The 27,935-nt window shown below is 37.8% G+C and overlaps 1 protein-coding gene across 7 annotated transcripts in view; it reads left to right on the top strand.

Moving 5' to 3' along the window:
* GAS2 (growth arrest specific 2) overlaps positions 1–27,935 on the top strand; it is a 127,160-nt gene that overhangs the window by 79,875 nt on the left and 19,350 nt on the right. For 3 of the 7 annotated variants that reach the window (XM_027115166.1, XM_027115170.1, XM_027115165.1), the window contains one exon: positions 9,637–9,690. The exons of 1 other annotated variant lie outside the window; for it this stretch is intronic. In XM_027115166.1, the coding sequence (XP_026970967.1) occupies positions 9,637–9,690 (54 nt within the window). 3 more of the 7 variants (XR_003434507.1, XM_027115167.1, XM_027115169.1) reach the window with 3 other exon arrangements.

Raw genomic sequence — 27,935 nt, 5'->3', positions numbered from 1 at the left:
CAGATTTACTCTCTTCCAAGGTTTAAATATAACAGCTATTTTTCACTGACTTTTGAGTGATGATAAAACCTCCTTGCTGATGTCTGTAGTAACAGAGATTTAGATACTACTATTTAGCCATGCTGTGTATCTTTGAAATGTAAATAGATGAATCTCAGCCTAATGTTATGATTTTGAGGAGGAGAGAAGTAAGAATTTTCCTTTGTTCTTTTGTTCATTCCGTTAGTTGGTATCTACCCGGGCTTCAAGTATTGAGAAGTCACTTGACAATAAAAAGCTGAATAAGCTTGTAGGAAGGTTTTCAGAAATATGTGTTAGATGCCATGAAATGTCTATACTATTTGATTTGTCAACCCCAATGCAACAATGATCATAGTCCATGTAAACAATCTAACAGTAATTTTTAAAAGTGGTTCCCGGAAAAACCTGGGAACTTGTTAGAAATGCAAATTCCTGGGCCTCACCCCAGACCTATTGAATCAGAAGCTCTGAGGGTGGGGTCCAGACACCCGTGCTTTAACAAGCCTTCTAGGTGATTCTGATGCATACTAAAGTTTGAAACCACTAATCTAAAAGAAAGAACTAACTATATGAAGGAAGAGATTTGTTGTATCAATATAACAGGACAATTGGCAATCACTTGCATGTTTGATCATGGAAGAATATAACCATTTAGGTACTAGGAATGATCGTTTTGAAGACTTCTCTGTATCATTGTGAGAAAAATACTGAAGATATAATGTTAAGTGGAAAAAAACTCAGGCTTTGAAATTGTGTTTACATATAAAAATACCCGTGTAGAAATGATGTATAATTATGATTAAGACTTGAAGTGAACAGGAATAATTGAAAATGGTTTTTAATTTTCAGAGGTCATTAAATTATGAGTGATTATTTTTTTCTGTTTTGCATTTATTTCTGATGATGAAAAATAAGAACTCTTTAAAAGAAGAGAAGTCAGCAACCTGATACAGTTGCAAATGTGAGAATAAATAAAAGGGTTTCTAAAAGGTGTCAGATTAATCAGCTGACTGCTCATTTTTCTGGTCCTTTGCCTAAGCTTCCGATCTTCTGGACAAGGGTAAGGAAGTTCATTGGAGACATGGTGTTGTCTAGACCAGGGAGGGCTTTGCATTTTGTTGTGCACTTGTACCATATTTTTCCTGGGATGAACCTCTTACCTTTCCTTATTGTTCTGTACTATTTTATTACTCCATTTTGAAAATTCACTCAAGTTGTTTTCCGTTAGCACTAGGAAATGTGTAAACATCTTAATAATGTCCCTTCTCTTTGCAGACCCCATGAGTAAGCCATATGCTTAGTTTTCTCTCTGCTAGTCATTAAGGCTTTAATCATTTGATATCTCTTTCCTTTAAGGCTCAATTTTTAGTGACATGCAAATAATCTAATATTACGCAATAAACTGATCTGTGATAATGCATGAAATGGGTGTAAATGGCTCTAATGAGTAGAACATCCATGGGGGTAAGATCTTTACACTTAACACAGTTGCTCTAGTGTTCTGATAGTAGAAGCATGAGAGCAAGCCAGTGGGGTCACATGTTGTGAAGTAGCTGACTTTTTTGGTGCTACTTGCTTTGGGCACTAATATGATGAATAATTTTTTACTTAATTACAATTTACCACTACCCTAATTTTAGCATTGTTCAAAGCGTGTTCCAAGGAATTATAGTTCCAGAAGACGTTCAAAAATATAATTCATAAAGAAGAAGGGTCATAGTAATGGGTTTAAACAGGCTTCTTTAATAACTCTTATTATTGATAATTGACTCAGCCTCTGTCTGAGCACGTGTGATATATCTCACTTTAACCTCTCATTGTGGTGTGGGAAGCACTGTTGCCACTCCCATTTTACAGCTGAGAAACATAGAGGTTAAGTAACTTCCCAGGTTATAAGGGAATAAGTGAGGAAAGTGAGGTTCAAAAGCCTAACTCCTGAATTTACACTCTTTACCACTAAGCAATACTGATTTATTTATCTGGGATTTCTTGGAGGGTTGAATATACTAATGTGATCTATTAATCACTAGAATGAGATGTATTATGTAGCATTTTCCAAATGTATCTGACTGTAGAAATGGTCCCTCTGCCACCTTTTTTTTTTCTTTCCCCAGAGCATTATCCTGGGCTAGGGGGTCATGAAAACATAATTTGGGAAAGACATTATCAATCAAATCAATTAAAAAATAATTTGTAACATAGAATTATATGGAAATGAAAGTTTTCTACATTTTCCAGAACTAAAATCCATATATATCAAAGTACTTCTAAGAAATACTGAATTTATACTCAGTTTTACCTATAAGTTCCATTTGGAAATTATGATTCAAGGAAATGACTGGAAAACTTTAAAGGAAAGGCAGCTAAAATTTTTAAAGTATCATTTGTGCCAGGCATTGTAACAGGTGCTTTACATACATTGTCTCACTGAATCCTCTACCACTCAGCTGGGAAAATGTTTTTATCCTTTTGTTACAGGTAAAAAGACAAAGACTTAGGTTAAGATCTCAAGTAAATAGTATGATACACAAAATCTAGATCCTGTCTCCCAAACCCATAACACACTCCATTCCGAGCAGCTTCCCTATGGAATGTCCATCAGATGCAGATTTTTATTCACAAGGTTAGTTAGTCCTCTAAAAAGGACTTGCGACTTTTTACAATATGTTTAAGGCTCAGCTGTATAGTGTATTCCTTATATCATTTTTACTTTACATGTATTCAGAATACAAAGGGCATTACAATTGCATAATCAGTAGTGCTATGTAATGTAAGGAAAGGAATATAATTTGTTTGCTTGACTGTATTGGGATAGTAATAAAATTATAACAATATTTATTAGGTGTTTACATGTATGTCAGACACTCTTCAAAATGGCTTATATGGCCTATATAAGAAAATAAGATATATTCTTTTCTGTCTTGATATCTTTTTAGAAGAAGTCAAAAGATAATTTTTTATATTGCCAGTGTAGTCTTCTTGAGTCTTCTTACTAATTGTTGATATTTTTAAGTGGATTAATATTATTTCAAGACATTTTAATAGCAGATTTTCATAGTTGGGTAAAACCATATCAGGTTTCATGCTAACACTCTAAAGGGTCTCGGTATTCTTTTTTCCTTCACATTTTAAGAAATCTGACTACTTAAGAAGCCTAAAGAAAAGGCAATGAATAATTTAATTGGAAGTCAGCAAAGGGCTTTGAAATGTTATAGAGTCATTATACTAGTTCTGAATTAAATCATCGCAGATCAATGGAAAAGTCACACACATTGCTGTTGATTCTTTGTAATTACTTCTTTACCATAAAAATTCTTCTGGGTTATATCTGTGTGGTAGAAATCAACTCACTATAACAAGCCAAGCAAGAGAGGTACCAGAGCTCTGTTGCTATAGCAACCCAACCTGGCGATGTCTTCTAGGACTTGCTCTAAGGGAAGGTCCAATGATAGCGAGTAATATTACTTTCTTTTCTGTTCTTATGACACATATTGATTTACTGTGAATAAAAAGTAGCATGGTTCAAATTGCATACCTTTCCTTGTAATGAAAAATGGGCTCTTGTGTAAAAATGCAAAGGAGTTTTAAACTAGTAGCAAGGAGTAAAACTTTCATTTATCTTAGTGGAAACATTGCACAAACAGCCATTACTCAGCAGTTGAATGTTGAAAATTCACTTTTTTTGAATAACAAGGATATAAATATTTCATCTAATTTAGCAATTTATGGGAGCAGTGATTATGATTTCAAAACTATCTAATGGCTTATATTAATTTCTAGGAAAAAATATGGCTATGTTTGCCACTGATATATGTAAAATCTCAAAACATTTATAAGTGTTCTAATCCATGATGAGAGAAACATGGCTGTTACTAGCACATGAATATTTCCAGACTTAGTACCTTTCTTTGCCCAGCTGCCTCAAAACTGAACACTAATTCAGGAAAAGCAAGCATATTCAAAATTTTAAATATATTCAAACTCTTTAAATTCAGATTTCTTTTTAATAATATCTTTGCTCTATTAAAGACACTCATTTCTCTGTAATTTATTCATGTTCAATAAGGCTGGTCTAATAGGATATAATTTACACTTTGGTAACACATCTCTCAAAGGACTTTGCAAATGTTAATGTCTTCTTAACCTCTTCTTTCGGAGAAAGACATATATCTTGGATGAGTGCAAAATAAACAAAGTGATCAACCACCGCTGTAAAAAAAAATCAGCTGATGGTATATTGCCCTTCTGAGATTTATTCCTTGAGAATGAAAACCTTTAAACAGAAAAATTTATACCAGACTTTGTCTAAGATTACACCCAACACTACATTTGACACCAAATTTGAAAGCAAGAAAAAATGCAATTTGATATCTCTTACAAGAATGGAAAGAGTGGTGTATCTGGGCCATTTTCCATATTCCTATTTAAGTTAGGGAATTCACTTATTCTCTTCCCGCTGAATTGTTAGGAAGTACATCAAGTGTGAAGAACAATAAATAAATGAGAGCTCAAAACCAAAAATCCTTTTTCCCTGAGAATTTACCATTATTAGCCACTTAGCAATGAGTAGATTTTAAAAATTTTGTGTCTTCCTTTTACCTGAACTGATAAGCATTTTTATTCATCTCCAACTGAATTAGCAAGGTTTAGCATGCCTTTAAGTTGTACAATACACGTGTGACTCTATTCCACCTTGAATCATTTTCTTTTGCCAGTACACTGCCTCTGGAATAAATGGACAATTTTTTTTCACTAGCCACAAATCAAAATTATTTAAACTTACGGAAGCATTGAAAAATTAAATGGCTTCATTGAGGAAATGCACAGGTCCTCTGATCTGCATTCCCAATTTCTGCATTGCTATACCCTTCCTGACATTAAGATAAATTCGTTGCATATATATACATCTTTTTTTTTTTTTTTTTTTTTTTGCGGCACGCGGGCCTCCCACTGCTGTGGCCTCTCCCGCGTTGGAGCACAGGCCCCGGAAGCGCAGACTCAGTGGCCATGGCTCACGGGCCCAGCCACTCGGCGGCATGTGGGAGTCTCCCGGATCGGGGCACGAACGCACGAACCCGTGTCCCCTGCATCGGCAGGCGGAGTCCCAACCACTGCGCCACCAGGGAAGCCCACATCTATATGCATCTTATATAGTGGTATATGTATGTGTGTGTATGTACACATGCGCGTGTGTGTAGTGAAAAAGCACAATTTAGGGAGTTAAATAAGTCCAATGATTTGGCATTTTTTATTTTAAAAGAGATCTCAGGTTGATTTTTCTGTGCCAGAGATTTGAATTCCTTATCAAGAAGTTCGTGAGAAAAATTAATCTTTTATTTTGTCTACATTTCTTTACATATACGATTTAACACTCATGGATTGTTTTCTGTGTGTCAGGTGCTTTTCTAAGTACTTTCCTTGGATTCTTTTATTTAGCCCTCACAACTCTTGGAGATAGGTGCAATTATTATCTCCATTTTAACAATAAGGAAACCAGTATTAGGAAGTTAATTACTTGCCAAATGTCACGCAGCTGTAGGAGTCAAAACCTTTCTTTGAATTCAGTATATCTGATTTCAGAGCCCATGATCTTAACTATATGCTATTCATTCTATTTCGGACTATCTAGTCATTTGGCATGTGGTGTTGTGAGTATTGCTGTTCAGCGTTTCAACATCCACTAATGCTTGACCTGTTCTTAATGTGCAGCTCCTAATTTGCTTATTCCTTTGCTGATGTGGTTTGGTAAAACATGGAATTTAATAGCCAGTCCCTGTTAGAGAGACAGAAGAGAGTACCCAGGAAACAGTCTTATAAAACAATAGCAAACCATCCCCCCCCAAACAATTCAGAAAAACCAGGATAGCTTTCACATTGTTCAACATAGTTATTGATTTTTTTTTCATATATTGACCATACTTGAAAAGTCTTCCCAAAGCAACAATTTATTTGATGAATGAACAAACTAAGGAATATTCTCAATTTACTGCAATTATATATTTCCATTTCCAGTTTGCTTTTATGTTATTAAGATTAAATCCCCTTAATTTGATTATATATGAAAGGATTTTCTGAACATACTGTGGTGGAGTAGGGAGGTGAAATTGCCTTTTGTACCTTTTAATATTTTTATTAAAGGGATTAAATTAGACTTATGACGAAGTATGAACTGAAAATTTTTGGCATGGAAATTAATGCTTTTGAAGCAAGTTTCCTAAAAATAAGTTTTGAGTAATTTTTAAATAACATTTTTTCCTTATCGTGTTACTTGATGGAGGCTAGAGTATTTCTTACTTTTATATGGTTTGTAAAGTACACTTACTTATACATTATGTCTTTTTTTTTATCACTACTCACAATCAGTGTGATTGTTAATCTACATATCTTATTGATGAGGAAACTGCAGATAATAGAGATTTAAGAACTTTCCCAAGGTAATCCAGCTAGTAAGTGGTTGATCCAGGATTAAATCATATTATAATTTTTATATACTAAATTCCATATATTTAAAATGTCGCACAATAAAATTTCGCTTTGAAGTTTTAATTTTTATAAATTTTAGCATAACTGAAAACCCTTTGTTGTTCCTTATGTTTTTGATTTAAGAATCATTTACCTTGTGTTACATAATAATATGAAATTGTAAAGTTTATAAGATCTTTCTTTCTTCCTTTTGTAGTCTTCCCAACAAGAACATTTCTTGGTTTACATGTTCTATGCTGGTATAAATGTGAATGATTTTTTAATGATTGAAATCTGAATGATTTTTTGCAAAAGGGAAAGAAATGGAACAATTATACACAAAGGGTATTGTGTTCTTGAATTATTGATGAGTCTTCTAGCAGCCAGAGAACAAACCTGGGAAATGTCTGTCATTATAAATTGTATGTAATCCTTCCAAGGGCTCAAGTTGCATAAACAGGATTCAGCCAGATTCATTAAGAAACATACTTTGCCACTGTTGCCATCTTGAGTTTGTACTGAATGTAGTCAAGCATGGTAGCAATTTTGTCATTACAACATTAACGATAATAAATTAAAGCTCATTTATTTAGTGGTATCTTTTTCATAAAATCAATGAGTTAAATTTCTGCAGACTTGGTCATGTTAGACCTTGCTTTGTCTTTATCTTCTAATACTTGACATTTTGAATTTCAGTTCCTCAGTAAAAACATGGAATCTTGGTTCTGGACCCAGCAGGTGCCTTCACCACCTAACTGCCAAGACTTTTATTTCAGGAATCTTACTGATTCACGTCAACTTTTCATTTGCTGGAATGGTGTGTTCCGCTCTTATTAGTATTAACATTTTCATCTGAAGCTTGGTTGTATGTTGTTCAGGATATATTCTGCCATTTCCTGCCATCTTGTTAGAAGCATACTAAGATCTTGAGGAAATAGTTGTGTAGATTTTGGGAGGAACAAGGTATAAGAATTTGGGTTTAATATTGGCCTTAGGATATATACTCAATAGAATATATACTCAGTTTGCTTTACTATAATGAAAACCCTGATGTTACCAAAAAAATTTTACATCACAGTGAGTTATTTAGAGATATTTGCCCTGTTTCTCTAAAAAGAACATCAGCAAGAAATCACTCTTCTTCTAGCTGCAGCTTTCTCTTATATTCATTTCCTTTTACATACTAGCTTCTCTTGCCAACTTCTAATTCTCCTGCACTATACTCACAACTTGTTCTTCCAGAGCTCTTGGCTATTATGGAGAAATGCCTTCTCTCTAGTGCAGAGGTTTTATAACCTAACTTGTAATACAGCTACATTTTAGGGCACTATAAACTCCATGGAAAAATTATAATTATTTGAGCTATCACCATGTAAAGGGCTTTCTCATTCTCTCTCTTTTTTTTAAACTAACTCTATAATTTTTGGGGGTTCATTTTCACAGAAACTGACACCTTAGTTAACAGTCTTTAACTTTTACTCTAAAGATGGTCACTTGTATTTTTCTTGAAATCCAGCCTCATAGAACATGTGGGGCAGAGATGATTGGATAGTCTCTCTGAGGCCTCATTTGAAGGCAGGTAAAGGGAAGACCTGGGATTTCAAATTCACTTCTAACTTTGGCATTAGGCATAACGTCTCCAAGGATCCCATTCCCTAACTGCAACACCCAGACAAATAGTAACACATTAATTTGTCATCATCCACCAGTGTGTTAGCCATGATAATGTCACCCGGTCTAGGACTCTTTAGATAATCATGGTCTTTAGAAGTCCTGGGCTAATAGAAAAATTATGGAAAGTCATATGGCACACAGAACCTTAGGAGTTTTATTAGCCTGTCTACCTAAGGCTAAGGTAGGCTTCAGCCTTGCACAGGGAGGAACTTTGGACCAAAATGTATATGTCAAAAAATCCCTCTCCCATGGTGATGTTTACAAAATGTCTTTCTACCTTCTTCTAAGTTCCGTAACAATCTACAACCAACATGACAAGGAGCCAAAGTGTTCTCAGAAGCCAAGAGCGGAGTGTGTGTCATATCCAACCTTGGAAAGCTCATCTATCTCCTGTATTTACTCAACGTCTTATAACAAAGAGAAATCCTCCAATGAGCACTGAAAGAATTCCAAAGAAGCCTGGGTTTTTAAACTGACATCCTGGCACCAAGGATTGAGTAAGGTCTTTCTTCATGTACAGCATCCATAGAACTGGTGGATAACACAATTATATATATCAGCTAGAGGAAAGGTAAAGATGAAATATTCTAAGGATAAAATGGAAGATAGCCTTGAATAATAAGTTACAGACATAATACTATCTGATCATGGGAAGGGAAATGAATGTTTCCCAAGGATAACTTTACTTTGGAACCCTGACGCTTAAGCTGAGAATCTGGGACCTGTCCTTCAATTCTGACTGAAGGACTTTCAATCAATGACCTTTCAGATAAACTAGGCATCTCGCTGTGAGTATGTGACCATTGTGAGATTAGAACACTGCATAAATACCTTTTTAATTACAACAGAAGGAAATGGTAGTGTACCCACGTGTCACAATTTTCTGAGTGGAAATACAATGGTAAGGCCTTGAATAAAAGCAATAGACCAAGTAAGTGGGGAAGTAAGGTCAAGATGGCAGGATATTCCCCTAAAACAGGAAGTTTCGTACAGAAAATAAACACTTCATTTACTTAACAATTTTCTCTACAGTTTCATGAAACATTCTCTAGAGCCTGGTATATTTCACTTGTGGAATCGAGACACAGACTTGATGTTATTTTTGGGGAAAAATTATTTCCTTACATGTATCTCTTATTGTTATAGTAAGAACTCAGAAAGGAACAAGAGACCAAAGGACCCCAGAAAATGGATAGTTCTAAACATTTATGTTTTAAAATGTGAATGACTAACACAGTCTACAATTCTCAGACTATGTATGCTTTAGTTATCACTTAATGTAGATAATTAGGCAATAAAATTTCCCTTGACTATAGGATATGAAGAAATATAGGAATAGTCATTATAACTTGAAAGTAAAGGTTTTCTTGAATCTCATCACAAAAGATCACAGTTTGCATTTTCAGGTAACGTTCGTGTTCCTTTCTGCAGTGGAGATGGAGAACATTTTATGAACTTCATATCTTCTTGTTTCAGTAGGGTCTTCATGGTTGTGACTATGTCTCCACAGCCAAAGCAAAGCAGACGTTTAAGGTAATTACTTAGATAATTTAAGTAATGATTTAGTCATTTAAAACCTTAGGGGAAACCCTCTCCACTTTGCTTTCACTGTGGAGCCTTGGCCTCCCATCAAATGAGGGAAGTTGGGCATCCAAAAGTGAATCTTTTTCCAGTTTTTTATTCTTTTTTTTTTTTTTTTTTTTTGGTGAGGTATTAAAATGTTGCTTCTCCTTTAGTGTTCCTGTAGCAGTTTGTAAAAATGGCAATCTGGAGCTTATTGTGGATAGGTAGTAGGCAGTAACCTAGTAATTTTTGTCTTTTCTTAGTGTAATTCCCATACTCCAGTGTGTTCCTTCATTGAGCTTATTATTTAAATTATTTGAAAGTATAAACCTGAGTTCAGCTTCTGTATGCAATATCATTTTAGCCTTTACTTTAAAACATTTAAAAGAATACACTTGTGGAATAAAAATGAAACACCATATAATTTCAGAATATTTAATTCTGAAATTATAATTTCATTCTACTCCCATAGCACAAATTGCCCTGTGTGGTTTAACACATGGAACCCCACGGACCTTTGCCAAATTTCTGCTCCTGACACCATATCTAACTTCCAGATATATCAGTAGTACTTTAAATTAACATGTGTGATTTATTACTTCAGTATAAGAAAAGTTACAGGGGATAGGAATGGGATAGGACTCGAATTTGAGGCCCTGAGGTTTCCAGTGTAGACAGAAACATTAGCTCATTTTTAGTTTTTAAGTATTAATAATTATGATCTAGAAAGAATAGCTTACCTGAGTAAGTCTTGTCTATTTCACATAAACAAATAACTGTTAGAAAAGATCCATTTTGTCAATTCTTCTTTAAACAGGATGAATATATCTTGAAACTACTTTATGAGAACTAGTTTAGATTTCAGAAGAAGTGTTGTTGAATGCATCTACTTATCTGTAATTTATTTCTGCACTCATTCACCAAATGCACGAGTATGAGGCATGTGCAAAGAACTTTTAGAAATTTCAAGGATATAGTTCCTCTGTAAGCTGTGTTTCCTTATAAAGATCATGCTTAATTATATAAATAATTGGTCACACACTACTGATAATTCTGAAAATGAAGTATAACTTAACCGGTTATCCACATTAGTAATTGACAAGCAGGAGAAGGAGATGAGTTCCCTTAGAAGCACTTCTAAAATCTCCTCACTGAACCTGAAAATGTTATAGAACAACAGAGCACATGACTGTGTTGGGTGGCAGAAAAACACCACACAGAACTTTCCTTGGACCTGTTGAAAGTCGTTGCATAATGACCTGTGAAGCAACTTACTGCTAAATGAACGTGAAACCTAAATCCGTTGCTCTGATCTGACTACGACAGCCTTGACCCCCATCGATCACCAAAATTGACTGAACCACTCTTCCTAGCTGGGTGTGAAGTTTCCCTTTTGACTTTTCAGATGTCACTTGGTTAAAGAGGAAGATGTTGCCTGACAGGTTTTCTTTGTTCAAAGAACATGAATGTCTGTGTTCTTTTCACGACTTAAAATTGCCACACCTCTCTTTGCTTTTCTCTTTTTTAAAGAATTTTTCATACATTTCTTTTAAAAGGGCATGGGTATTGAACTAGAAAGTCAGGAATATAGTTATCTGATAACCCTCATCACAGTGCTTCACATTTTAGGGTGGATCTCTATATTTGAAGTTGGTATGATTTCAGTAGGCATCGTGGATTTTATAAGGGAGGTTTGCAATGGAGCTGGCAGGCTAGTTCTTTTGCAGGCAGTTAACATCTCCTTTGGGAAGGCTAAAAACGGTGCAGAATTCTCTTCTCTCCTTTTCTTTACCTTTCCTTTTTCCCCTAAGAAGATGAGTAGAGGAAGAGAGCATACTTTGCTAAGTTTTGGGGGTGGGATCCCCATTCTGGTCTCTTGGTTTTCTTTCAAATACAGACATAGAATGACAACAGGGACATTGTCTTAATTGAAGTGAAATGCACTAAAATCAGACTTGCTTCCTGGAGGCATTTCTCAGAGACCCTATGATGCCCAAAGCAAGAGTTTGGAGCTGAGCTTTATCATTTGGTGGGTACAGCCCCTCTTGGGAGTTACCTGTCCTTTCACCCGTGAACTCAGGAGGTTCTGGAAGAACAGTAAGAGCTTCCTAGGCTGTGACGAGCACAGTTTAGAAAGCTTTGCTGTACGTTGGACCTGCAGGCTGAAATACCAGAGGCCAGCTGAGGCCAAGCCCCTAGTCCTTCCTCCTCCTGGGGGCTGCAATCTGCTGCTTGTTGTCTCACTTTGCTCTCACACTATTCCCTGCAGGAATCTCAGCCCTGTGGCCCCTCCAACTTTTGCCAGGGAGGCTTGCCAAGCTATCTTCATTCCCGAGTCTCATCACCCAGTTCTGTTCCCAGTTTTCAGTTCTCCCTGCCTCGTTCAAACCCCTTTCCACAGGTGGGACTTATGCTCTAGTCATCTTTGCTCCTTATACCCAATGCCACACCTCAACCTTAGTTTCTGAAATCTACACCAGCTTCGGATCTGGCCAGGTCTGTATAGGCCTAGAGTTGGGTGCCTGCTTTGGGATTTGTTTGGTTCTCTCTGAAGCAAGATTACCTCTTCTGCCTACTGTTGTTGGCACTTCTGAGGTCAATTTTCTTCACTCCCAAGATACCACTTTTTGACGCTCTACCCACAGCAGGTTATAAGAAAGGTGGCAAGCATCATTTTAACCACTTAGATTACAGCAATATCCACATAACCAGAAGCTAGTGAGGGAGCTGTTGATGTACTTAAAATGCCTCCACGCAGTGTTTGCTGCCCAGACGTGTCCAGTTAAAAACATTAACACTCCATTTTTATTTTACATGCAACTTCATATTGTTATCTGCAAGCCTACTTACTCTGTTACAAGTACGTCTCCAGGATAACAGGTGTTTTCTCATATTACTATAGGCATTGGAGCTTTATATTACAAGTGGCTTGCCTTCGTCCGTGTTCTGTCTTTGATTTCCTTAAAGTGAAAGGCTTTCAAAACAAGTCTTATGTCCTTGATTAGAATACATTTAGTGTGTCATTTTAAACAGAGCACTTTTTCCGTATTTTAATAGAACAATCTCTGTGGTTCTGTTTTTTTTTATATAGCAAAGCATTTAAAGATTTATCCAAGAGATGCATAGTTAAATTGCTTGGGAGAGCTGGGAGAGTACTTAAAGCTGTACTTAGTACATTGATTTGAAGAATTTAGATCATGTTGGGGGAGACATCACAGTTAAGTTAGATCTCTACCTTTCATTAGTCTTTTCAGGTAAAACATTTTTGGGGGTTAGATTTGGGGGTGGAATTCCAAGTAAAGTGTTACCTATCATGGGGTTTTTCTATTAATGTGGGCTTCAGGAATCAGGAAGAGCTATCAGGAGAAAGAATAATCTGTATTGAGACTAAAATAATAAGTCTAGGTTAGCCAAAAAAGAGTAGAAAGGAGAGTGTTTCAGTCATCATCAGAAAAGAAACAGCATGCACAAAGGCTCAGAAGCGCCAGAGAAAAAGGGATAGGGAAAAAGATAGAAAGGGAGGAATGGGAGCCAGAGATAGAATGAGACATTATCAAAACTCTTAGAAGTGCAGCCTTCAGAGCAGAGGACAAGGGAGGGAGGGGGTGGAGAGAGGCTTGTAGCAAAGGGGAGACAGGCAGGCAGATGCACAGAGCTAACTCATGAACCATGAGTTCATGAGTATTATGTATTATGTCCATAATATTGTATTATGAGAGCTTTAGCTCCTGAAGGCAGTGTGGAGATAAGAATTTTTTGAAGGGGAGAGATGTGAGTAGACTACATTTTAAATTGCTAAGGCTATAGAGTGGAGAATGGATTGAAATGATGTAAAATTGGAGGAATGCCGTCCACCCATATTGCCTTGAGGAGTGTATGGGTCATGATAGGGGCAGCTCAACCTGGAGACCTATCTGATAAAACTTCCAGATATAATACATATGCTGATCTACTGGGCAAGGCTCTCTATCTTGGTGTATAGGTTATTTAACGTTGAGACACTGTTACGTTCATCTTTGTCCCTTAAATAGAATATCGAAAAATCGACATGTTGGTGTTGACTTGTTCTCTGAGACATCTGCCTGGCATAGAGGAATTGGCTGGGTTTCAATAGGTCAGACTTTGCACTTGTTAATAAGGAATTTCTTTGGTGAGAATGTTGCATAGAATAAAATTGCAAGTTACTCCTAGAAACTAGAAGAGAATGATGGGAAGTGGTGTTTTTATATTTTACAACTGTTGTGTGTGTGTGTGTGTTTTTCTTAAAACCTCTGGGTAATATCAATTGACAAGAGTCAAATAAATTAATTAAAAGGCACAGGCTGGTGCTCCTATCAACAAGTTTTTAGAAATGTGTTACCCTAAACTCTTATTCTCCAAATGTTACCCAGATTCTCAGCTCCAGGCCTGCCTGGTGATTTGGTACATGTTTTGTTTCGCATAGCAGGGCTATGAAAAATACAGTGCTCTGCTCCCAGTAAGCCCAGCAGTGAGGCCAAGACATTTTCTATAAAACTGTTTCTTGGGCCAAGAATCCTCCCCAGAGTATTCTTTGGCCATTTACAAATTTCTTTACATGAGTTCATTACATATATACCCAGAAAACAGTGATTCCAGATGTGCAGCTGAGTTCAGAGCTTTGGGTCCATGTTAACACAATTTACACTCCTCCTGTTAAGTCCCCAAGAGTGGTCAGCAACAGGAATGAAGCATCTGTTATGTCCCAGGTACAAATGTCATGGTCAAAGCAGTAAACAAAAAAGTCTCTTTTCAAGTTCTGAGAGTGAGGAGACAGACAAGAGATTCATAGGCCAAGGGTAAGATAGGAAAAAGCCAGATATAAAAATTTTAGGCTTTGTGGGCCATACGGTTTCAGTCACAACTACTCAACCCTGTTGTGTTAGCACAAGTGCAGCCTTAGGCAATATGTAATGAGTAAGCATGACTGTGTTCCAATAAAGTTTTATTTATAAAAGTAGAATGAGGGTCATATTTGTTTTATGGGCTATATTTTGGCAGCCCCTGACATAGGTCAATAAATAAATTAGCTGTTCTCATGTACTAGTAAGAAATGGAACAGAATAGGATAATGTGGAAGAGAGATATGGGGTGTAGCTGCTTTGGCTACAGTGGATGCAAGACCTCTTTGTGACTGCATTAAATCAATGTCCAAGCGATTAAAGAGCAAGTTGTCAATATCATCTACTTTTCTTTCTCTTAAAAACATACGTGAAGGTAGTAAAGTTAAATTGCAGATTACATATTTATAGGAGGTAGAGACTGTATAGAGCAGGTTGACATGTACATGGACTCAAAAATAACTGCACTGTTGTTGAAGAGAATTTCAGGTATCTTCTTGTAATGCCCCAGCCTTCATTAATTCATACTTCCTTCGAATTTCCATGACATTTATTAACTGACGATACTCACATAGTATTGAGAAGAAGTGATATTGGTCAGTATGTCTTTTGTATATGCTGCCTTTTGTGTGTGCTGCCCAGAAGTGTATGGACCCTGTTTTATACTAGTTTCTATCCTAGTATAGAATAGGATAGAAATAGTTATCTATCCTATAGGTAGATAGCTATAGGTACCTATCCTATAGTGTGTTTTGGTGTCCTTACATTGTTGGCACACCATAACTGTGGGTTATCATTTCATGAGGATCAGAAAAGTTAAAAAAAAGAATGCAGCTAGAATTCCAACAAGAAATGGCTCAGATTGAGAATTTGCTTTCATAATGTATCAATGATGGTAAAATACTCACGGAAGAAAAAGGAGAGGTACACTTTGAATCTCAAGTGCCTCTCTGATAAAATCTGTAGGGTCGGTTGTTTTATGTGTAGTAGTTGTTAAATCCTGAGCCATAAAACAAATCAGAGAGTGTACGTTTATCAGTAATACAATGTGACATTTGGCTCACTTGGTTAAAGCATGTGGAGTAATCTGTTAGACAAGAGGCATTACTTCTTGTGTGTAAGGAGATGAATAGGAATCGTGGCCTCATATCTCAAAGACCCAGTTGGAAAGGGACCCGAGGTTTAATCATACAAGTAAAATAAAATAAGACAAAATAAAAGCTGCCATAAGACAGAGCATGATTTCAACCACAGATTCAGTAATTCACTGGACAAAAATTTGCTGCATACCTACAATGAGCTGGGCACTGTTCTAGGTACTGATGAATTTAGAGACAGGTGGATCCATGTACATTGGAGTTATCTGGAAAACTTTCCAAGAGAAGGTGGAAATTCTCCAGTGTCTTGAGAAATAAATGTAATTTGAATGTGGCGAGACATTTTTTGGAGAATAATAGGGTAAGTGTGGTTGAAGAATAGGAAGAACTCAAGAGATGTTTGAATAGTGAGTGGGCCAGTTTAGCTGGAGATCATGTAGAGAGTTTAAGGAGAGGATAATGTGAGAAAGGTAGGTTGGGGGCAGCTGTGAAGGGCCTTGAATGTAAGCCAAAAAATTTACATTTTAACCTGATGGCAACAGACAACAACTGGAGATGCTGATCAATAGCATGATAAAATTGAAGTTTAAGGCAATTAATCTGGGAGAGACATATATAGAATTATAGACAGGAGCAGGAAGAAACTAAAGGCAATGCAACTAATTAGGAGGCTATTCCAATTGTTCATAGGATATGACTATTAATTAAAATGGTGGCAGAGAGTAGAAAGAAAAAGGATGGACAATGTAAATAGTAGTTTGAAAGTAGATTTGATTGGATATTAATAGAATAGAGGGAAAGGCAAAGAAGAGACTAGAATTTTGAAAATGAAGATTTTCTTAAGATACATTATTTTTTCCCAAAAAATTTAAGAGAAGAAACATTGATAGCTTAAAAGAGTCCCTGAGGTCAAGTGATTCTGCCATCAACTTGCTATATAACCTTGATCAAGTTATTTCAAATCTTTGTGAGTTATCTGTAATGAGAATTATGATAATATTCATTTTAAAGGACTGACCATTGTTTCACTCATTCACCAGATACTCTACAAAGTTTTTTCTACCTCCTGAAAATAGAGTAGTGAGTAAGGCAAGGTCACTGCCTTTAAGGAGTAACTTTCTAGAAGAGACAGATGCATTTTAAGTAAGCACATATAACAAGGCAATTTGGAAGTTGGTAAATGTTAGAAGGAAACATGCGATGTAACATAAAGCAGGAGGGGTTATTTCAGGAAAAGCTCTAAGGGATGGCCTCTCCTAGGAGGTGATTTCGGAAGTGAGACTTAGATGTTGAGAAGGAGCCAGGCTTGAGGAATTCAGGGAAAACAGTTTAGAGGTGACAGGAGGAACAAGAGCAAAGCTTGGCTTATTTGAGAAGCAAGGTAGCAAATTTTTTACCTTATATTTGAACAATTCTGGGAAAATGGGGCCATTCTAGGAGCGCTATCTACAATGGTAGTGGTTGGCTGTGTAGTCTGTGGGTGGACATTACAGCAGATTTAAAAGGGATACCTGCCCTCTAGTGTGCTCCATGGATCATTTTAATCCTTGTAATAGGCTTTCCCCAACTCTTCTCAGTACCATGGAGAAAAGGATGTATGCACACATTGGTTCAGTGAAATGCATTAATATTTTCTTACGTAGGAAACAAAAAATTCTGAGAGGCCAGCTTCTGTCAAAGAAGAGAGTTCCATTTGTTTATTTATTTTTGCAAATGAGAAGGACTGGAAACAGAGGGAAACAAACAGTGTTCTGTTGAGGGATGACTTGCATGTTTCAGTTTGGTCTGTTCATTCTTATATAAACTAGGGCAAAACAATGACCCCATTAAGTGTTATCTTTGCTTACTTCAGTGTTTTTCCTTTTGGGGAAAAAAAATCAAACACTAGAATCAGGAAATACTTTGATTGGTGTGGGTTTACATTCTATCATCTCCTCACCCACGAGAAAATTCTGAAAAACAGGCCCTAGAATTTTGTTCTTTATGAACTGTAGTCATTTTTTTTCATTGTTCGGTCCATTCTCATAGTTTAGAAGGTGACAGAGAGACAAAAAGGAATAGAGTGAGAGGTTTTCGACCTTGACTCCCTCTACACTTAATCTGGTGTCTCCCTTGTTCTGCTCTAACTATATTGACTTCTCCTCTTTCAACACACTATGTTGTTTCCTGCTCAAAGGCCTTTGGAAATACTGTTCCTTTTCCTGGAATGCACCTCCACTCACTGCCCATTGCCTAACATCTCATTTTTAAGTTGTCACTCCTAATGTTTCATCCTCCAACAAACCTTCCTTCCGCACATTGGGCCCCTGATAGATTAGGTTTCTCTGTTAAGAGGTACTGATCCTAGGCACCCTATAACTTCTTCTTTCACTATTAAGGATCTTAGGGGTGTGACTTGTGTTGGAGTTGCTCACTGATTCTCTCAGTACAACATACTCTCCAGTACTTGGTCTTGCATATGAAAGTTGCCTAATAAATATTTGTCAAATGTATTGCGCTAAAATAAACAAATATTAAGGCATAACGCAGGATTTTTGAAAGTTGAGGGACTCTGGAAACAAAGCTGTGGAAAAGTAACATAAGTTGGCTGTGAGTGACAGAAACAAGAAAAACATCAGTGACTTAAAGAATATAGATGTTTATTTCTCCATCATGAAAGTCCAGCACTGGTTTCATGACTCTGCTCCTCAAAGTTCTCAGAGACTCGGTTGCTCCAGCTCAACACTCTACCATCACTAGTGGTGGATCTCAGACACATGGTCCAGGGTGGCTCTGTGTCCCAGGCAGAAACATGGAGGGAAGGATGAAGAAGGGACACTTAAGGGGAGTTCCTGATTCACTTGATTGTTCTACTTACATCTCATTGGCTATAACTTAGATATGTGGCCATATCTACCTGCATGGGAGACTAGGAAAGTAGCCTTTATTCTAGTCAGCTGTGTGCCCAACTAAGATTTCTACTGCTCTGGAGGAAAATACGAGGGTCTAGGGATCCACCATGTCTTTCCCAGGAGGTCAGGGTGCACATCACAGAGATCAGGCATATCTGAGTGACCACTTAGCAGATCATCCTGTGCCCTTGGATTTAAGGCTTTGATTCTATAATTTGTAACAAAAATTAAAGGCATAAGAGTTACTTATTACTGTTACTAAAATGATCTGTTCTTTTGAATAGTGGTTTTTGTGTTTGCTTTGTTATTTTGGGGGAATCCATACAGGAGACTAACGATGAGGATGATTGTAATAAGGAGTAGCATGCTTTTCTCATGAAATGTATTGACTTGTAAGCGGTCTGATTCTAACTTAAAGTCAAAATTAAATTCAATCAGCCATAGAAGTCTTTAACTTTCAATAAGTATGGTAAAGGAGAGTAAGTGCGATTTAGAAATAAAGGAAAAAATAGTCACAGCATCTTATATTTATTTAATGCTTGACTATTTACCAAGCACTTTGAATTAAGGGCATATGACCTTATAACAAATAGCCCTCAAGGCTAGTGAGATTTGTAGATGAGAACCTGAGAAATTAACAGACCGGCGTCGGACAATTTATAAGTGATGGAGTCGAGATGGAACCATGTTCATGTGATATTAAGTTCAAGTTCTTCTTCCTGTCCCCCAAAGCATGTCAAAACCTAGTGAGTGAACATGTGGAAGTAGGGATAAGAAAAGATGCATCTCCTAAATGCCCTGTTGGTAAAGCCTGCAATAGAAGAGGAGAACATTACAATATTTATATGGGTAGCTGATATTCTTCAATCCTAGTTCTTAAAGAAGTTTCATACGGAACCTTCCATGGCCAGGGCTTTTAACTACTTAATTACTGCAGCAAGCAGTGCACGGTGGCAGGACATACTGTCCTTTGACAAACAAGGGACAGCACACACACACACTAAAGACATGCTGTGGTCTACACTCCGGTTTCACTGAGCAACCAAGAGCCGATTTCTTTGTATTCTGACTTATTCTCTGAGCTAGGGAGGTCTCGCACAAGGCCTTTCAGAGCTAGGCTTTATGGAGAGCCATATGAAATGAAATTCAAGGGTATTATGGCTGTTCTCACAGGATAGCTATTTCCCGACACGTGTCCCCGCCTCTGCTGTTGTAGCAGGTCATGTCTGAGTGCAGCTGCCACTGGCCTGATTCAGAATTTTTCACTCACACCTTTAATTAAAATTTCTAGCAAGCCCCATCTATCATTTCTCTTTTGTAATTTTTCTCCCTCAGAGGGAAAAGCTCTTGCGGATTTATAGTGCTTTTGTTGCTACAGGAAGAGATTTGTAACCCTTTAGCAACTCATAGATTTTCATTGGTAACCTTAATGGAAATCAAATCACAATGCTGGTCTGTGCTTTTAGCCAAAAATGTGTGAGTAAACTCCTTGAGGTTTATCATTTAATTCAGTGTAATACAAAGTCCAAAAGTGTAAAATCAGCAGGAATTATTTTTAATATTTTGTAACAAAGTAGTTCTCAGCTTGAGATATCTAGATTCCCTGTGTCTGGTACTTGCAGAAATGGGGCTTCATAGGCTAATTTTAGTATCTCAAAAAGCAAAGTGGAACTTGTACCTTCATCAAAGGCAAGGGTGCATGAGCTCACCAAAACATTAGGCTTTAGGTCAAATCAGTATAATAATCGTTTCTTTATACTAATCAATGGCTGTTCTACATAGCATTTTCGTTTGTTTTTGATTAGTTTAAATGGGGACTAAGTTATTTCTTAATGAATAATTTTTGCAGACAGATTCCCTCAGCATGATATGTAAAAAGAATGCAGATTTTAGTGTAAAATATAAGATGGAGACCTGATACTGTTTGGTCACTTTGAGTGAATCAGGCAACTACGGTGAGAATGAATTTTCTCAACTATGCAAAGGGGATTAGTGATATCTATGACAGAGTCATTGTGGGAGCTAGAGAGGAAAGCTAGCCCAGCAACGGGCACATAGTAGTCACTTCATTAAAGGATGGTTATCATCACCATCATCATCATCCTCAAAGTTATCTCATTCCATCAACACATGGGGGTTTAAAAGAAAATTAAAGTAAATCACTTCCTTAGTTGAGAACCTATTGGGTAGCACTGTTTGAAGACCCAACAAAGATAAGACTCAGCTGATGTGGGCAAAGCCAGCTTGAGCAAGTCATGATGTTGTTAAAGGGCTCCTGGTCACCATCTGTGAAAAGGAAAGTATTGGATGCTGATCTGTAAGGTACTTTGTAGCTTAGGTAGTTTATATTCCTCACCGCCCAACCAAGACTTCCCCTCCCCAGCTCTGCCTTACGTGGACAGTGATTTCTTGCAGGTCACTGCTCCTCAATGAGCCTAAGTTTCCTTATCTACAAAATGGATATAGAAACATGTGCCTTCTGGATTTGTTGCATATTAAGAGCCTGGCATATAGTAGAAATTGCTTGAACTGTAAGTGGAGGCTGATCGCTCTAAGGAGTCCACTCAGCCCTTCTCACAACCAAGGTTTCCTAGGCTCTTCACCTTCCTGGCCATCCTCTCTGGGCACACTTGAAGCGGGCTTTATCCTTCCCCCACTATGCCTGGGAATCAGACCCAGTCCTGCACACATGTTCTCAGAAGGGGTCTAGGTCCTCTGCCTACCTTCGATCTCCACTCTCCTGTAAGGGCATTTAAGCTTCATTTCTGAGACATCTCTCTTGACACTATTTCTCAACTGGTTGTTGCCTCTAACTGTGAGGTCTGAGATCATGGGTTAGAGTCATTGGCAGACCATATTCCATCGTCTGGCCTGGCCACAGAAGGCTCCAGTAAACCTGAGACAGGCAAAAGCCTGTGGTTAAATTGCAAGGACATCCTTCCTCTTGGAGAACAAAAAGGGCAGGGGGGATTGAAAAAACTCTAAAATTCTTCTGTCACACTCTAAAGGCTTCATCTTCAGAATTCTGAATGACAAGGACAGCTTGTTTGGCCCGCGAGAGTCGTGGCTGTTTTATCATCTAAACCCAGCCTACTCTGTGTATCACAGACTCAACACTGCACAACATCCTTGCTGATGGAAAAAAAAAGCCAAACAACCCACACACTCAGAAAGTACATCCTTGCAGGCTGGGTGGGCAAAGAAGGTCAGTGGCATGAGGCATCTAGTGCCCTCCCACCCCCTCTTTTTCTATTAATCCTGGGTGGGTGTGTAGTCTGTCCTCTCTCACACACTCACTTGGTCTCTCTGATTCACTCTGACCTAGTATTCTCATTGGAAACTGTTCTTCCTTGCTCCTGACACGTTCCTACTGTATCAGAGCTGCCAAGTGGCAGCTGCTTAATATTTAAGAACAATATTACATACAGAACAGAACAGTATTCGTGCTGATTAAAGAACTTTGCTGGTGTCTTGGGAGCCAGGGAATGCCCCAGTCACCTCCACAGCTGTGCCTTGACACTTTGTGTGGTTTACAAGGTTCTTTGGGAACTCTGCTAAGTGTGTCTCCACCTTTACTTTTTGTTACTACATTGCAACACTCGGAGTTTTTGCTCTGAGCTCTCTGCCATTCAAAGTACTGGATATTATGCCACCTTCACTGGAAGGGTTGTTAGCTTCCTGAGTACCACTCTTCAGAATGATGTGCCTATTGGAATATAAATGACAAAACAAAGCAACAGACAAACAATTGGCATAGACGGTTTTACTTTTATGTGGGAATTGGCATGATAATTCTGGAAGATATCAACACGTTAGCACATCCAAGAATTGCTTTCATGCTGATACTGACTGTGAGTTATATGTAGTGATTTGAATGGATTCTGAACACAATGAGTACAACACATAGGAGTCAGGCTTCTTGAAAAAGTCCTGTAGAATGACTTCGTTTTTTCATGGGGAGGTTTGGTTAAAATCCAACGGAAACCAACAACAAAAAAACCCCCACCCTCTCGTCTTCCCAAAGGCAAGCCACTTTTCTTGTGCCACCTCAGAATAGTTTAAAATGTTCCTAATTGTATCTCATAGTTATGTTAAAACAATCACAAAGCTTTTCAGACCTTCCTTCATTTCTAAATTCAGATCTACGTTTACCTCAGTTGAGTTTAAAAAAAATGGGAAAAGGAGAACTTATCTGAGCTGTCAACATCGATTTGTATTTTTTAAGCAATTGGGTAGATAGAAGTACTGGTAGAGATAACTAAGTAGCCTTGTGGTGGGTTTTTGAAGATTAACTAATAAGACCAGCAAGGGATCTCATCAATTAATAAGTCACTGTCAGTCCATTTATCCACTTACCCACACAGCAAAAGGTTGTCACTTGTTCATTAGGTGCAAGGATCTGTGTTCAATAATAGTAATTTAGAGTTAGTATTAATGATAAATCACATCTCGAGATGTATCTTGGACATTCTGCTGAAGTTCTAGAAGATAATCAGTGATGTAGGACAGAAATGATTCTAATTGTATCTACCACGAACTTCTATGAATGTTGTTGGCCTTGCATGGAAATGCTGTTTATGGAAATAGACAAGAATAGGTTCCTGCCTCTGTCACTGAAGTCACAAAATTGACCACAAATGGACTAGAACACAATTGAGTGGGACATTAGCAGTGTTGGTGGGCTGCAAACTTGTGTCTCCTTCAGTGGCAAACATCACCTTCATAACCTTCTCCACAGCTATTTGTCATTTTCAGTTCTGTCTTTGAGGACTTACCAAAAAGTGAGAAAATGCTTCTCAAACTACTCAAAATTTGACTCTCATAGTCACTACCCTATGGATTCTCAGTAATAGTTATGTATTAGAATCACCTGGAGACCTTTAAGGAAAATACCCTTCATGAGAAATTCTGATTTAATTAGTCCAGAGTGAGCCTGGTCATCTGCATTTTAACATGCATCCTAGTAATTTCCTTCATTTTCCCATATGAATTATTTTTCTTTAATGCCATGAAATGGGCACAAGCTGTCATTACAACTGATACATTTGTAGCACTTAACTTTGGTGAGGAAGAATAGAAATTAAGACAAGACCCCTGATCTCAAAATGCTCGCAGACTTTGGGTTCTCTGAAATGTGTAACATGAATCCCACTCCTGTAGTTCATTATGCTGTGGTACCCTGGCCAAGTTGTTTGATCCCTCTGATCCTTGGAAATTAAACTACAAAAGGAAAAAACTAATACTTTCCCCATAAGACTGTTAAAATTATTAAGTGAGATAAAATGCTCAACAGAGAGTGACAGATATTATTGGATTCTGTTCACCAGCATTATTATTATAAATGGCATATGTATAATTTATATAATTACATACAATATATGCAATTTATGTTCATATAATATGCATAATTGTATGTCTACATACCCACATACACACTACATATTTGTCACAGAGAAACAAATATTCGAGAACAAAAGATTTATTTAGAAAACAAAAGCAACTTAATAATTTTAAGTCCAATTAAAAAAAATACAAGGCAATGGTGAGAAATGTTGGGGAAAAGCATGTTTACTTCTTTTGTTCCAAGAGAATTTAAGCAATGCAGCACTAAATTTTTCTTCAGGGATGAACCCACGCTTTTATGTGCTGCTTCCCCCTAGTGCCTAGATTCAACAACTGCAATTTTGCTACGCGTTCCTTTCTTTGACAGGTTTTTCAAGGTTGTAAAACAGCTTGGTACCTTGTTAATTATTTTGAAACAGATGTTAAATAACGTTGAGATGTGTCTGTGGGAATTTATTTGTTCCCCTTCCCTTTTTAAGTATGTAATAGCTGATAGCTTCAGGCCCACGCAGAATGGATTACTGGCTCCTTGCTGGTCATGTGGCTTGTCTGCCTTTAAGGTGTCAAGGTGTATCTACAAAGTGAAATGGTGTACATTTCCTCCTCAGCTCTGCATTTTAGCAAGGCACCGCTGACCTACAAGAAAAAGGAATGTCCCCACCACTTTTCCTCTATTATCACTCTTATTATTCCTATAGGAAAGTGTTATTTTGTGAGAGTCTTGCATGTTATTTAATCTGATGAGAATTTTTTTTTTTACAGGAGTGGTTTAAATATGATTTTAATCTAACTTCATATGAACAGTCATATGATAATAGAACAAGGTTTCTCAACTTTGGCACAATTGACATAGTGAACCAGACAGTTCCTTTTTTTTTAGTGACATATTCTGATTGATTTATTTTTATTTTTGGCTGCATTGGGTCTTCGTTGCTGTGCATGGGCTTTCTCTAGTTGGGGCGAGTGGGGGCTACTCTTCGTTGCGGTGTGCGGGCTTCTTATTGTGGTGGCTTCTCTTGTTGCAGAGCACAGGCTCTAGGTGCGCAGGCTCAGTAGTTGTGGCTCTCAGGCTCAGTAGTTGTGGCTCGCGGGCTCTAGAGTGCAGGCTCAGTAGTTGTGGTGCACTGGCTTAGTTGCTCCGCGGCATGTGGGATCTTCCTGGACCAGGGCTTGAACCTGTGTCCCCTGCACTGGCAGATGGATTCTTAACCACTGCGGGACCAGAGAAGCCCCCAGACAGTTTCTTGTCGTGGGGGGCTGTCCTGTGCATTGTAGGAGGTTTGGAAGCATCTGTGACCTCTGCCCACTAGATGCCAGGGCAACTCCCCCTTCTAGCTGTGAAAAACAAATACGTCTCCAGAAATTGCCGAATGTCTCCTGGGTTGAGAAACACAAATGTGACAGCATGTTATGGTAATTACATATGAACAGGTGATTTTTATACTTTTTAGTTAAGTCTAGGGTTTGTACTAGTTGGAAACAGATTGTATGATGCCTGGTGCATTGTCAGAAAATTCAGTCAATCTATTCATTGATTTATTCACTCACTCACTCATATATTCAAGAAAGGCAGTATCATATATTAATAAGTGGTCTGAGTTTGAATCCAGCTCTGCCACTTACTAAATTTTGTGATTAAACAACTTGATATCTCTAGGTTCCATTTTCTTCAACTCTAAACTGGAGAGAGTAGTTAGATCTACTTCATAAAATTAGCATGAAAATAAATGAGATGTTGCCTTTAAAGTCCTTAACACAGTATCTACTAATTAGTAATTGCTCAATAATTGTTGGTTATTGTTTCACATATATTTTTAGTAAATGCTCTGTGCCAGGGATGATGCCAGTCACTAGAGAGATAATGCTGATTAACCTATTTTTCCAAGATAGATTAACGTTGTGGTGGAGAACGAAATTAAATAAAGATTTACATAATTATTTTGATTGCTATTGTGATAGATGAAGGAGAAGAACATGACCCTATTAGGTGTCATTTTACTGGGAATGATACTAACATGACAGAGATGCTTTTAGAGAATCAACTGCTAGTCAATAATCAATCAGCTGAAGTAGAGAAAAATCCTACTTCCTGGAGCCTTATCATGGCCCCTAGACTAAAAAACCTATACCACCTTATACACTCTGAAATTAATTAGCAGAAAAGCTATATGTTTTACCTCTGAAATATGTTTTACCTATGTTTGTAACTCAGTTTTATGCTGAGTTATAAAATAAGAGTTCAGAGTGAAGGTTTATTATAACACATTAATTATGACAAAGTGTTCTTCTAACTTGGCATGATATACAAGCATGGGCCTCAGAACCTGTCCTGGAAGTCGCTCTAAAGGGATGAAATGTTTACCAAGGCAGTTTGCCTTCTGTGTCTAACTTTTCTCTGCTGTCAAATAGGGAATGTATACCCTCCCCATTTCATCTGCCTTACATCTTGTCATGATTCCCACCTGGGAATCCAGGGTGCATTCTGGGAAGAAGATAACATCAATCCTGGGGGGTTAGGGAATGAGGTAATTGGGACACTATGAAAAATATTCTAGGAGGCACAGCCTGCTGGCCCAGGCCACCATCTTTAGCCCGGACTGCTGCAACAGTCTCCAAGCTGGCCTACTACATCTACTCCGTCCTCCTTTCTATGTAGTCATCACAGTGCCGCTAGAGAGTGCTTGTAAAAATGCAAACACATTATTTCCCCCCTCAGAGTCTGTAGAAGGCTTTTCGCTGAAGTTGGAGACCAGAAGCCTTAAATGGCTCTACAGGGCTCCTGCCTGGTTCTTCAGGCTGGTATGATGACACTATTCCCTTCGTTTTCTGCAATGTCATCACCACATACACTCTGTAGCATCTTCAGTGAGTCGAGTGCCCCACATCGGGGACCAACTTGATTCCTATGTCTGCAATGTTCTCTGTCTACTACTGCCCCCAACTTCCTTTGACAGATTAACATATACACATTTTTCACGGTTCAGCACAAAAGGTTCATCTTCCAGGCAGCCTTCTTAGACTTCCCAACACTGTTAGTTTTCCTTTGGATGTATTTGGATTGCACTTGATTACATGTAACAAAAGAAATGCGTTGATGGTGCCTTAAACTTCATAGACAGTGAAGTTCAGAGATCACCGCTGCTGCTTCTTCACCAACACGGTATCCCACTAAGGACATGGGCTTTTTACATCTTCTGCTCTGCTGCCCTGAGTGTATTGGCTTCCATGTTCATGTTTCTTCCCTGTGGTTGTAAGATGGCTGGGGCCAGTGGTTCTGAGTTTAAGACAGGAGGAAGATGGAAGAAGTGGTACTGGTAATGACTTCCTTCTGGAGATCTTCTCATCCCTTGTTGGCTAGTAGAGTTATATAGTCACCCCCACTGCAAGGAAAGCTGAGAAAGTGGGTGTTTTGATTTCTCAGTCTCTAGCAAAGAAGCAAAAAGAAAGAAGGAGATTGAGAATGGCTGCTGAGTCCGTTAACCTAAATTGACTTTCAAAACATGATTTTCGATCCCTTAGCCCCCTGGAATGATCCTTGAGGGTACTCATATTTACCTTTATTGGTTCAATGTCTGTTTCCTCAGTAGACTCTAAGCTTCATGAAGGCAAGGATGTATTGGATTTATTCTATATGCTTTCTGTAGTGGTTAATACATTATCTGCCACCTAGTAGTTGCTTAATAAATATCTTTGGAAAGAAAGAATAAAGAGTGCAAAGGACCTAGTTGGCAATGTGGAAGATAAAATGTTGAGTGAGACTCGGTGCTCACAGTAAACATTTTACAAGAGATAAGGCAAATAAACAAGTCATTATAATTTAAAAAAAAATTTCAAGAGGGCAATTCAAAGGAGGGACAAATGGTATCTGATTTGGAGATAGGAAAGTATGAAAGCATCCAGATAAGAAGTAGATTGGGGATGACTTTCTATATGTCATCAGGGAGAACGTATCCTATTCAAAGAAAATGACAGTATTCAGGAAACAGTGAGTGATATAGTTTGGCTAATGTCTATGTAAGGTAGGT

Source organism: Aethalodelphis obliquidens, unplaced genomic scaffold (genome assembly GCF_003676395.1).
Source record: "Aethalodelphis obliquidens isolate GAN/ISIS:26980383/991018 unplaced genomic scaffold, ASM367639v1 scaffold14, whole genome shotgun sequence".
NCBI lineage: Eukaryota > Metazoa > Chordata > Mammalia > Artiodactyla > Delphinidae > Aethalodelphis > Aethalodelphis obliquidens.
This window is presented reverse-complemented; position numbering and strand designations above follow the sequence as displayed.